Source organism: Oncorhynchus keta, chromosome 28 (genome assembly GCF_023373465.1).
Source record: "Oncorhynchus keta strain PuntledgeMale-10-30-2019 chromosome 28, Oket_V2, whole genome shotgun sequence".
Taxonomy (NCBI): domain Eukaryota; kingdom Metazoa; phylum Chordata; class Actinopteri; order Salmoniformes; family Salmonidae; genus Oncorhynchus; species Oncorhynchus keta.
This window is the reverse complement of record NC_068448.1, coordinates 74267011-74280540: the sequence shown is the minus strand read 5'-3', so window position 1 is coordinate 74280540 and position 13530 is coordinate 74267011. Positions and strand designations below refer to the sequence as shown.

The window sequence follows — 13530 nt, the reverse complement described above, 5'->3', positions numbered from 1 at the left end:
ATGTACACAGTAATTGATGTATCTCTATGGGTTTGATTGACCACAGCACCTTACTGCCATTATCTTCTCAACTCTATACAAGTATTGATTGATGAAATCCAAAAGTAATCAAGGAACATTCAAACATGACTACCAAAGATGATTATAAAGATTAAACAAAACATCCATAATCACCAACTGATATATTCCTCAGACCTATGCAGTGACTGTGTGTGTCCTACAGGGGGCGGCGATGTGAAGATCGAGTCCCAGAAAGTGAACTTCAAGGATAAGGCTAAATCCAAAGTGGGTTCAATGGACAACCTGTGTCACGGGCCCGGCGGTGGCAACATCGAGGTGAGGTCACCAGACAAAGGAGCCTCATACTGAGTAACTTTGTACTCTCCTTCTCTTCTCTCTCCTTCTCTCATACTAACATACACATTACAGTGTAGTCTGCTGCATGTCAGATGTTCAGCCTGGTTTAGTCTCCTACTTCTGGTATTTTCAGCCTGGTTTAGTCTCCTACCTCTGATATGTTCAGCCTGGTTTAGTCTCGTACGTCTGGTATGTTCAGCCTGGTTTAGTCTCGTACGTCTGGTATGTTCAGCCTGGTTTAGTCTCCTACCTCTGATATGTTCAGCCTGGTTTAGTCTCCTACCTCTGATATGTTCAGCCTGGTTTAGTCTCCTACCTCTGATATGTTCAGCCTGGTTTAGTCTCGTACGTCTGGTATGTTCAGCCTGGTTTAGTCTCGTACGTCTGGTATGTTCAGCCTGGTTTAGTCTCCTACCTCTGATATGTTCAGCCTGGTTTAGTCTCGTACGTCTGGTATTTTCAGCCTGGTTTAGTCTCCTACCTCTGATATGTTCAGCCTGGTTTAGTCTCCTACCTCTGATATGTTCAGCCTGGTTTAGTCTCCTACCTCTGCTTCATGTCAGATGTTCAGCCTGGTTTAGTCTCCTACTTCTGATATGTTCAGCCTGGTTTAGTCTCGTATGTCTGGTATGTTCAGCCTGGTTGAGTCTCGTACATCTGCTGCATGTCAGATGTTCAGCCTGGTTGAGTCTCGTACGTCTGCTTCATGTCAGATGTTCAGCCTGGTTTAGTCTCGTAAGTCTGATATGTTCAGCCTGGTTTAGTCTCGTACGTCTGCTTCATGTCAGATGTTCAGCCTGGTTTAGTCTCCTACTTCTGATATGTTCAGCCTGGTTTAGTCTCGTATGTCTGGTATGTTCAGCCTGGTTGAGTCTCGTACATCTGCTGCATGTCAGATGTTCAGCCTGGTTGAGTCTCGTACGTCTGCTTCATGTCAGATGTTCAGTCTGGTTTAGTCTCGTAAGTCTGATATGTTCAGCCTGGTTTAGTCTCGTACGTCTGATATGTTCAGCCTGGTTTAGTCTCGTACGTCTGGTATGTTCAGCCTGGTTTAGTCTCCTACCTCTGATATGTTCAGCCTGGTTTAGTCTCGTACGTCTGGTATTTTCAGCCTGGTTTAGTCTCCTACCTCTGATATGTTCAGCCTGGTTTAGTCTCCTACCTCTGATATGTTCAGCCTGGTTTAGTCTCGTACGTCTGGTATTTTCAGCCTGGTTTAGTCTCCTACCTCTGATATGTTCAGCCTGGTTTAGTCTCCTACCTCTGATATGTTCAGCCTGGTTTAGTCTCCTACCTCTGCTTCATGTCAGATGTTCAGCCTGGTTTAGTCTCCTACTTCTGATATGTTCAGCCTGGTTTAGTCTCGTATGTCTGGTATGTTCAGCCTGGTTGAGTCTCGTACATCTGCTGCATGTCAGATGTTCAGCCTGGTTGAGTCTCGTACGTCTGCTTCATGTCAGATGTTCAGCCTGGTTTAGTCTTGTAAGTCTGATATGTTCAGCCTGGTTTAGTCTCGTACGTCTGCTTCATGTCAGATGTTCAGCCTGGTTTAGTCTCGTAAGTCTGATATGTTCAGCCTGGTTTAGTCTCGTACGTCTGCTTCATGTCAGATGTTCAGCCTGGTTTAGTCTCCTACTTCTGATATGTTCAGCCTGGTTTAGTCTCGTATGTCTGGTATGTTCAGCCTGGTTGAGTCTCGTACATCTGCTGCATGTCAGATGTTCAGCCTGGTTGAGTCTCGTACGTCTGCTTCATGTCAGATGTTCAGTCTGGTTTAGTCTCGTAAGTCTGATATGTTCAGCCTGGTTTAGTCTCGTACGTCTGATATGTTCAGCCTGGTTTAGTCTCGTACGTCTGGTATGTTCAGCCTGGTTTAGTCTCGTAGGTTTACTGCATGTCAGATGTTCAGCCTGGTTTAGTCTCGTACGTCTGATATGTTCAGCCCGGTTTAGTCTCGTACGTCTGGTATGTTCAGCCTGGTTTAGTCTCGTAGGTTTACTGCATGTCAGATGTTCAGCCTGGTTTAGTCTCGTACGTCTGATATGTTCAGCCTGGTTTAGTCTCGTAGGTTTACTGCATGTCAGATGTTCAGCCTGGTTTAGTCTCGTACGTCTGGTATGTTCAGCCTGGTTTAGTCTCGTACGTCTGATATGTTCAGCCTGGTTTAGTCTCGTACGTCTGATATGTTCAGCCTGGTTTAGTCTCGTAGGTTTACTGCATGTCAGATGTTCAGCCTGGTTTAGTCTCGTAGGTTTACTGAATGTCAGATGTTCAGCCTGGTTTAGTCTCGTACGTCTGATATGTTCAGCCTGGTTTAGTCTCGTACGTCTGATATGTTCAGCCTGGTTTAGTCTCCTACCTCTGATATGTTCAGCCTGGTTTAGTCTCGTACGTCTGGTATGTTCAGCCTGGTTTAGTCTCCTACCTCTGATATGTTCAGCCTGGTTTAGTCTCGTACGTCTGATATGTTCAGCCTGGTTTAGTCTCGTACGTCTGATATGTTCAGCCTGGTTTAGTCTCGTAAGTCTGATATGTTCAGCCTGGTTTAGTCTCGTACGTCTGATATGTTCAGCCTGGTTTAGTCTCGTACGTCTGGTATGTTCAGCCTGGTTTACTGCATGTCAGATGTTCAGCCTGGTTTAGTCTCGTACGTCTGATATGTTCAGCCCGGTTTAGTCTCGTACGTCTGGTATGTTCAGCCTGGTTTAGTCTCGTAGGTTTACTGCATGTCAGATGTTCAGCCTGGTTTAGTCTCGTACGTCTGATATGTTCAGCCTGGTTTAGTCTCGTAGGTTTACTGCATGTCAGATGTTCAGCCTGGTTTAGTCTCGTACGTCTGGTATGTTCAGCCTGGTTTAGTCTCGTACGTCTGATATGTTCAGCCTGGTTTAGTCTCGTACGTCTGATATGTTCAGCCTGGTTTAGTCTCGTAGGTTTACTGCATGTCAGATGTTCAGCCTGGTTTAGTCTCGTAGGTTTACTGAATGTCAGATGTTCAGCCTGGTTTAGTCTCGTACGTCTGATATGTTCAGCCTGGTTTAGTCTCGTACGTCTGATATGTTCAGCCTGGTTTAGTCTCCTACCTCTGATATGTTCAGCCTGGTTTAGTCTCGTACGTCTGGTATGTTCAGCCTGGTTTAGTCTCCTACCTCTGATATGTTCAGCCTGGTTTAGTCTCGTACGTCTGATATGTTCAGCCTGGTTTAGTCTCGTACGTCTGATATGTTCAGCCTGGTTTAGTCTCCTACCTCTGATATGTTCAGCCTGGTTTAGTCTCATACGTCTGATATGTTCAGCCCGGTTTAGTCTCGTACGTCTGATATGTTCAGCCTGGTTTAGTCTCGTAGGTTTACTGCATGTCAGATGTTCAGCCTGGTTTAGTCTCGTAGGTTTACTGAATGTCAGATGTTCAGCCTGGTTTAGTCTCGTACGTCTGATATGTTCAGCCTGGTTTAGTCTCGTAGGTTTACTGCATGTCAGATGTTCAGCCTGGTTTAGTCTCGTAGGTTTACTGCATGTCAGATGTTCAGCCTGGTTTAGTCTCGTACGTCTGATATGTTCAGCCTGGTTTAGTCTCGTAGGTTTACTGAATGTCAGATGTTCAGCCTGGTTTAGTCTCGTACGTCTGATATGTTCAGCCTGGTTTAGTCTCGTACGTCTGGTATGTTCAGCCTGGTTTAGTCTCGTAGGTTTACTGCATGTCAGATGTTCAGCCTGGTTTAGTCTCCTACCTCTGATATGTTCAGCCTGGTTTAGTCTCGTACGTCTGATATGTTCAGCCTGGTTTAGTCTCGTAGGTTTACTGCATGTCAGATGTTCAGCCTGGTTTAGTCTCCTACCTCTGATATGTTCAGCCTGGTTTAGTCTCCTACCTCTGATATGTTCAGCCTGGTTTAGTCTCGTACGTCTGATATGTTCAGCCTGGTTTAGTCTTGTGCGTCTGGTATGTTCAGCCTGGTTTAGTCTCCTACCTCTGATATGTTCAGCCTGGTTTAGTCTCGTACGTCTGGTATGTTCAGCCTGGTTTAGTCTTGTGCGTCTGGTATGTTCAGCCTGGTTTAGTCTCCTACCTCTGATATGTTCAGCCTGGTTTAGTCTCGTACGTCTGATATGTTCAGCCTGGTTTAGTCTTGTGCGTCTGGTATGTTCAGCCTGGTTTAGTCTCCTACCTCTGATATGTTCAGCCTGGTTTAGTCTCGTACGTCTGATATGTTCAGCCTGGTTTAGTCTCGTACGTCTGGTATGTTCAGCCTGGTTTAGTCTTGTGCGTCTGGTATGTTCAGCCTGGTTTAGTCTCCTACCTCTGATATGTTCAGCCTGGTTTAGTCTCGTACGTCTGGTATGTTCAGCCTGGTTTAGTCTTGTGCGTTTACTGCATGTCAGATGTTCAGCCTGTATCAAATGCCATAGTCGAGATAACAACTTGGAAATGTGATCAACACAATGATAGCATTCTGAAAAACATTTAAGGGAAGATAGCCAACAGGCACGGTAAGTACTATCTGGCCCTGTTTACTGACCGATGGCCCAGGTACGGTAAGTACTATCTGGCCCTGTTTACTGACCGGTGGCCCAGGTACGGTAAGTACTATCTGGCCCTGTTTACTGACCGGTGGCCCAGGTACGGTAAGTACTATCTGGCCCTGTTTACTGACCGGTGGCCCAGGTACGGTAAGTACTATCTGGCCCTGTTTACTGACCGGTGGCCCAGGTACGGTAAGTACTATCTGGCCCTGTTTACTGACCGGTGGCCCAGGTACGGTAAGTACTATCTGGCCCTGTTTACTGACCGATGGTCAAGCCACGTTATTAAGTACTATCTGGCCCTGTTTACTGACCGATGGTCAAGCCACGTTATTAAGTACTATCTGGCCCTGTTTACTGACCGGTGGCCCAGGTACGGTAAGTACTATCTGGCCCTGTTTACTGACCGGTGGCCCAGGTACGGTAAGTACTATCTGGCCCTGTTTACTGACCGGTGGCCCAGGTACGGTAAGTACTATCTGGCCCTGTTTACTGACCGATGGTCAAGCCACGTTATTAAGTACTATCTGGCCCTGTTTACTGACCGATGGTCAAGCCACGTTATTAAGTACTATCTGGCCCTGTTTACTGACCGATGGTCAAGCCACGTTATTAAGTACTATCTGGCCCTGTTTACTGACCGATGGTCAAGCCACGTTATTAAGTACTATCTGGCCCTGTTTACTGACCGATGGTCAAGCCACGTTATTAAGTACTATCTGGCCCTGTTTACTGACCGATAATCAAGTCACGTTATTACACTGTGGACAATATCGGCTGTGGAATGTGTCGCTCCCCACTCTTTTGCTTGTTTGTTTGTGTGTGTGTGTGTGTGTGTGTGTGTGTGTGTGTGTGTGTGTGTGTGTGTGTGTGTGTGTGTGTGTGTGTGTGTGTGTGTGTGTGTGTGTGTGTGTGTGTGTGTGTGTGTGTGTGTGTGTGTGTGTGTATGTGATAGAGAGAGACAGAGAGACAAAGAGAGAGAGACAGAAAGAGAGAGAAAGTGAGAGAGACAAAGAGAGAAACAGAGAGAGAGACAAAGAGAAAGTGAGAGAGAAAGTGAGAGAGACAGAGGGAGAGAGAGAGAGAGATAAAGTGAAAGAGACAGAGAGAGAGAGACAGAGGGAGAGAGAGAGAGAAAGTGAGAGAGACACAGAGAGAGACAGAGGGAGAGAGAGATAGAAAGTGAGAGAGACAGAGAGAGAGACAGAGGGAGAGAGAGATAGAAAGTGAGAGAGACAGATACAGAGAGAGACAGAGGGAGAGAGAGAGATGAGAGAGAGACAGAGAGGGAGAGAGAGAGATAAAGTCAGAGAGACAGAGGGAGAGAGAGATAAAGTGAGAGGGACAGAGAGAGAGACAGAGGGAGAGAGAGATAGAAAGTGAGAGAGACAGATACAGAGAGAGACAGAGGGAGAGAGAGAGATAAAGAGAGGGAGAGAGAGAGATAAAGTCAGAGAGACAGATACAGAGAGAGAGATACAGAGGGGGACAGAGAGATAAAGAGAGAGAGAGATAAAGTGTGTGTGAGAGAGAGAGAGACAGAGAGAGAGACATTGCTTTGGCAATGTTAACATGTTTCCCATGCCAATAAAGCCCCTTGAATTGAATTGAGAGACAGAGAGAGAGAGATAAAGTGAGAGAGACAGAGAGAGAGAGAGAGATACAGTGAGAGAGAGAGAGACAGAGGGAGAGAGAGACAGAGGGAGAGAGAGAGATAAACTGAGAGAGACAGAGGGAAAGACAGACAGAGAGACACAGAGACTAAAACACTGTATATATATAATATGACATTTGTAATGTCTTTATTGTTTTGAAACTTCTGTATGTGTAATGTTTACTGTTAATTTTTGTTGTTTTTCACTTCATATATTCATTTTGTATGTTGTCTACCTCACTTGCTTTGGCAATGTTAACACATGTTTCCCATGCCAATAAAGCCCCTTGAATTGAATTGAATTGAATTGAATTGAATTGGGAGAGATACATAAAAATAAGCAATGGGGGGGAGCATTGTGTTTAGTTTCTCTGTACTCTTTCCTCACTGTGTTCATAACAACACTTGAAGACGCTGGGAGGTGTTTTACTAATGACTGTTGACAGCATGGTTCTCTCTTCATGTGGCACCTCAATAATCTCCCTCCCTCCTCCGCCAGTCCACTTGACCAGTCCATGTTTGCATCATAGTTGTTCTGGTACTCTCTGTGATTTCGGCAGGAACATTTCCTTTGAATGAAAATGGTCCAAAAAAACCAAGGGTTTAATGGGTTTGAAATATATTGAAATACCAACTATCTAAATCCCCCTGGATTTTGTCATTGATCCCTTTCATTGTAGTCTTTTTGTGAAATAGAGACACATGATTTATGGACCCTGACATACCGTACTCCTAAACCACATTCTAAAGATTCCGATTATTATTATTCCGATTGTTAAATATAGCTGAAGGTTATATTCCCCATCTAACATTTTTTATTTAATATAAGCTCTTTATTTTCCACTTGATTTGATACCGTTAAACCACTCACCCTGGTACTGCAATAGGTTTAATGAGTTTCTTACCATTTGAAGACAACGTCAGCGCCTGTTTTCTTTGAGTACTCTTTTTGTTATTGTCCCACTTGTCCTACTGTACACACACTGAAACCCCTGTTCCATTGCCCCAACTGACACCCTGCCACTGTGTTTGTTTCTAGGCTGAGGGGGCCCAGGAGATAGCAGAGGGGAATGAGGTTCCCCCCAGTGATACCCCAGTTCCAGCCACGGTGCCAGGACAGGCAAGCAGCCCCTCCCGGGAGAATGGGGTAAAGGAGGATGCCCCCTGCCAGGACCTCCATGACCCCCAGGGCCTGGACTCAAGCATCCCCGAGACAAGTAAGTAGAGAGGGGATGTCTGGTCTGGAGAGGGGCCTTCTCTCTTCTCTTCTTCTCCTCTCCTCTCTCATCTTCTCTCCTCTCTCTCTTCTCTCCTCTCTCTCCTTCTCTCCTCTCTCATCTTCTCTCCTCTCTCTCTTCTCTCCTCTCTCTCCTTCTCTCCTCTCTCATCTTCTCTCCTCTCTCTCTTCTCTCACTCCTCTCTCCTTCTTTCCCCTCTTCTTCTCCTCTCCTCTCTCCTTCTCTCCTCTCTCATCTTCTCTCCTCTCTCTCTTCTTCTCTCTCTCCTCTCTCTCCTTCTTTCCCCTCTTCTTCTCCTCTCCTCTCTCCTTCTCTCCTCTCTCATCTGCTCTCCTCTCTCTCTTCTCTCCTCTCTCTCCTTCTCTCCTTCTCTCCTCTCTCATCTTCTCTCCTCTCTCTCTTCTCTCCTCTCTCCTTCTCTCCTCTCTCATCTTCTCTCCTCTCTCTCTTCTCTCGCTCCTCTCTCCTTCTTTCCCCTCTTCTTCTCCTCTCCTCTCTCCTTCTCTCCTCTCTCATCTCTCCTCTCTCTCTTCTCTCTCTCCTTCTCTCCTCTCTCTCCTTCTCTCCTCTCTTCTTCGCCTCTCTTATTCTCCTCTCTATCCTTCTCTCCTCTCCATTTATCTCCTTCTCTCCTCTCTCCTTCTCTCAACTTCTCTCCTCTTTCCTTTTCTTCCTGCTACAGATTGAGTCTTTCAAGCTCAACTTCTGCTAGAACGCCTGCTCTCGCACGGATCACGGCGCCGACATCATAACCTGGCCAGCCCCAGACAACAGCCCCTCACACCTGCAACCCAGTGTCTCTCTCAATGACTTCCTGGCCTCTGCCGGCTACCCCCAGCCCCTTCCCTCTTCCCCCCGCTAGGGCATGGGGCAACGGCACACTAGCAGGACTCGGATCATGACCCTCAACCCCACACCCCAGTTCCAAATACCTCACCCTTCCTATGATCTAATTCATGTATCATGTTATTACGCCTACCCTGCGCTACCTACCTACCGCTGTCCTGTTCCCATTGGCTGAGCTGACATTGTACATACAGTAGACCAAGCTTCAGGCAGGGTGGGATATCAATGGGAGGGTAACGGAGGCTTGCCATGTTCTCTCTGATTTGTCTGGTTGTGCTAATCTTGTTTTCTGTTGGTCCCTCTGATCAGGTGATGGGAGGGGCGATGGGCTGTGTTGTATATGAACCTTTTCCTTCCTGGCTTTCTGACAACAGCGCTCATTTTAGATCATGTTTCCTGGTCTCTACAAGAGCAGAACATGGCAGTCACAGTAGCAGACGCCAGTCATGTCCAGTATTACAGTATGTACTAGTGCCGTTTTAGTGAGAGCGTAATCTACCAGGCAACAGCGGCCTTGAACAAACCTGTTTGCTTCGTACAGACACCCCCATAGACACTACCCAATGGGAAACCCTCCTAGACTCACCTGTGGGTTACGTACGGAGAGTAATATGTGTGCAGCACCCCTTTACTTGTGAGCATGTAGGGCTGCCGTGTGTTCCCAATAACCATTGATTATTCACTCAGTATTCACTAACCATCAATTCACTCACTGGTTCACCTCCCTCCTCTCTTCACTGTCCATCATCAGAGCATTTGAAACTAGTAGACTGTTTGAACAGTAGGCTATTTAACTCTCTTTAATCTATGTGTTTGTGATGGTGTGTTTGAGTCAATTCTGCTGTAACAATGAGCTGTGGTGTTCTGTTCCGTTTACTCTCTCTCTCTCTCTCTCTATTTCTCTCTCTCTCTCTATTTCTCTCTCTCTCTCTCCTTTGGTTTATTTTCCTCATCTGTTTTGGTAGAAGGTTTTTCTCATCGTTTCCTTCTTTATTAGTATTCTTTCTCGTACAAGCAATACGCTGGATGGTCTATTTACCGTTAGGACTCAGAGAGCTTCTTGTATACACGCAAACATTTATTTTTTATTGAAACAAAGGCACACAGTCATGAAGACGCAACTCTGTTTAGGGCTTTGAGACCGAGGAAGCATGTTGGGAATGTGAGGAGGGAGATAAAGACGGATAAGAACAGAGAGACAACGAACACTGAGGCGTAGTGAAAGACGTGTCCACTTCAGTGTGTTAAAACCACAATGTGATGGCAGTGGAACATTCCATGTTCAAAACAGTTTGCTTATATAATATGTACAAACTGTTCTGAATGTTCCACTGTCAGAATAGTAGTCTGGGAAAGTTGAAGAAAGTAGAGTTTGGAAGCTTTTATTTTGAATACAGTACAAGGGACTTGTGTGAAGATGAGTTATTTGAAGGGAAGGGTGTTGGAAATTGGTGGAGCTGTGTGTCTTGTACGTGCCTCCTGTCCTGTTTACCTGAAACTGGGATGGAACTCGGGCTGGAAGCTCAAGCTGATGGGCCCTTGTCCCTGGAGAGTAACAGACCCGTCAAGCCGCCTGGTGGCTCTGTAGTCTGATTAGGATTTACAATAATTCTATTTTGTAACTAATCCTTGTTGTTGTTCCAGTTCAGCTCTTTTCTGAGGGTTCTGGTCAGTTGTTTTTTGACAGTTATAAGTGGACTAGCTGAAGGACTTCTCTTGGCAGTGGAACATTTGATGTGGCTTATTGTACATGTAGTAATGTATCCAACGATTGCCTCCAATTGCTTTATTTTAGTGCATGGCAAGGTAATATCATGCCCAGAGCAGCAAGCCTATGTGAATTAAGACTTGCAGTGTTGTGGTTCAGTATATTTGTCCTTGGGGGCAAATCATAGTCAGTGGTTTATCTTTCCTTATTATTGCGTTCTTTGCTTTAGACAGTGGGCAGGAAGAGAGTCAGAGGCTGTCATTTTGCCTGAAAATTCTATTGCGGTTTGGTATATAAATCAGCTATACGTTCATCGGGTTTATTTGTGTTGTACTCAAAATGAGGACAGTACATCAAGTAATGTTTTTGAGTAATGATCTGTTTTCCCCCCACGCCCTGCTAATTCAAGTCAAAATGTAGACCTCCTAAAAGTAGCACCAACACTCCAATATGTGCAAGAATAATACAACTGACATTTTTAATATCCTCTTAAATCAGAGGTATGGAAACTATTAAAAGCACCTTAAAGGCTTGAATATATCAAAGAGGGTTCACCGTGATGGAAATGTGTATTTGATTGAAGGTAGAGCTATCCCTGGATATGTCTGCAATGCATAGGGGCCACTTAACCAACACTGTTAAGGAGCTTAGCACACTCCTGTACAGCATAGAACTGTGTTTCATCTTGATGGCCTCCCATTTTGCTCCTAGGACCACCATGAAATATTGATTGAGGGTAACAATCTTTTGAGATGTGTGGAATAATACCCAGAGCCAAATGTTTTAAGAAAATAGATTTTATTGTTATCAACAATATTTTATTTGGAAATTCTATAGGATTGTAGATATTGATATTTGAGAGGTTTGTCGTGCATCAGAGGAGCGCCTGCTGAGGTGGATCGTAGTATGGCCTCTGGTGCCACGTTCCTCTTCTGATGGGGACATGTCCTCCTTGTGCCTGTCCACAACCACTTTTATTATCTCTTTCACCCCTGGTCTTCATGTTCTCTTTGAAATCTCACGCATTTTTTTTTTTAGAAATATAGATTTTGACTGTTTATACACTATTTCGCCACAGCTACAACAACAATATGAAAACAACAATTGTGTGTGTGGGGGGGTGTAATAAGGATGTTAAGTATAGCTTTTATGTTCATCTACCTTTAACAGATTTAATGGTAATGAGTAATATTAATTATTATTATTATTGAGCAAGTCTACCTTTTTTCCAAGAAAAGGGCTGCTAAAGTAAAAGAATGTTCTGGAGATTTAGTGTACTAAAGAAACAACACTTTTTCTATGTGTATTTATCTTGTGTATTTATCTTGTGTATTTATCTTGTGTTCCCATTGGTGTGTGGTGGTTGGGGGAGTGTTAGAGGGCTTATGGAAGGCATAGTGGGGTCTGGTCCAGTTTGTGCATTGCTGTCTATTGAACAGCCTTTCTTTCACAAATTGTAAGAGTTTTGTTAACTTTCACATAACCTTTGTCCATCCCCACAACCCCAGTCTTAAGAAATTGAAATACTGTTATTTACAGGAAGACCTTTTTAGATGTGATTTTGACATTGTAGGATACAGTGGACGACCTTGCGTTGATTTGAAAACAAGATACATGTAACACGAAAGGGATTGAAACTAATATGTATGAATTTCACTGTATAACATACAAAATGGGTGGAAGAGGGATTAGAAATCAGAGTTTGTATCGGGTCATTTAGTAACATTGTTCTGCCCTGGAGTATCATGGAAAGCTCCACGTCCTAACACACCTTTGTGTAAGACTAATAGCAGCTGTCAGGTTTGGCTTGTGTTATACTTAGAGTTCTCCAGTGATGCAACAATGAGCTCCATAGATCTGCTTCTAGCTGTTAGCTCACACAAAGTGTACTGATAGAAAACACCTACTCAAGAGCAGAAACTATTGGGATGTGTTAGGATGACTTATGTCAATTTATTTTGTTTTGATTTTTGTTTTTTCCTTCATTTAGAATTTATTTTTGGGGGGTTTTGAAAGAAGTGTTTGTTGTGGTTAATTGTTCATTAGTGATGTGATTATTAAAAATGTAATAAAATACAAATGTTTAAGATATTGTGCTTGCCTTTTGATTAATTACGTAATCCTCTCTGCCACAGATGAGCCATACGTACAGGATGTAGATTTACATTGCAAATAGAAAGCAGGAAACATTTTGACACATTCCCTTTGGAGAATTACTTAATGAGGCATGATAACATTGTTGATTATGACTGCAAGAGCAGTGAAATGGTATTGTAGAAGTCAGTCCTATCTGTCGGAAGACAATCTCACATTAACTATTTTGGGGTTTGGTGCTGAGGAGTATTTTCCATGTGAATACAGGAGTAATAAAGGCCTAGTTCACAAATCACTATTACTTTTTTTAAAATCAGGGTGCTGCGCCCTCAGCACCGCAACTTCCCGCGGCTATGCATAAGAGGAATCAATTCAAGTCACATAGTGACAGTGAACTGTAGATTTAAACAAGCTACACACATTTCATCACGTCCTGGTCCACTTCCTGATATTTACTGACCCTGGCTATGACCTCACTCTCTGAGGGTCTCAGGGGGAGTTGGGATATGCAGCAAAATACATTTCCAATTCAAATGTGTATAATACAAACTTGTACAAGTGTGAAATAGGACAAATGTTTGCACCCACCAAAATTATTATTAGGTCAAATAGTTTGTTCAGAAGTAAATGGGTAAATCTGCTTATTTAAAAAGAAATTGGACAGGCATTTCATAATCCCCATTGAATGTATGCTAGTGCATGACAGAAATATTTGGAGTTGACTGGAGCTGATCAATCTTATGTTTGTGTGTCCGCAAAGAAACATTATTGGCTTTGGGGGGAAACTGTTGGCCTATAATCGTCCAATAAATCTCAGCTATAGTCTCATATAGCCTACTCTTGTATTTTTGACAAGCAAATCTCCCTATGAGACAATAAATGATGAATTCACTCCTCCACCGAGCAACCTGGATGGCAACGAGGATGATGGGACTTGGCCTCACATGAGAAAAGTCTACCCTCTATTTCCTTTTATAAATATCTGTCTGGTGCACATATAATAAGTCCTTTTGTAGTTTTCCGCTTCGGTGTAAGCCTAACCCATATGGAAAAAATATTGGAATATATTTAAATACAATTGAAACATATGTAAATATATTTGGTAATGT

At 43.9% G+C, this 13530-nt stretch overlaps 1 protein-coding gene across 1 annotated transcript in view; it reads left to right on the top strand.

The window, feature by feature from the left end:
* LOC118377604 (microtubule-associated protein 4-like) overlaps positions 1-12418 on the top strand; it is a 196555-nt gene extending 184137 nt beyond the window's left edge. Inside the window, exons 16-18 of the mRNA XM_052483937.1 lie at positions 224-336; positions 7575-7752; positions 8456-12418. Coding sequence (XP_052339897.1) covers positions 224-336; positions 7575-7752; positions 8456-8460 — 296 coding nt within the window. The 3' untranslated portion in view covers positions 8461-12418. The remainder of the gene's footprint in view (positions 1-223; positions 337-7574; positions 7753-8455) is intronic.
* The last annotated feature ends 1112 nt before the right edge of the window (positions 12419-13530 follow it).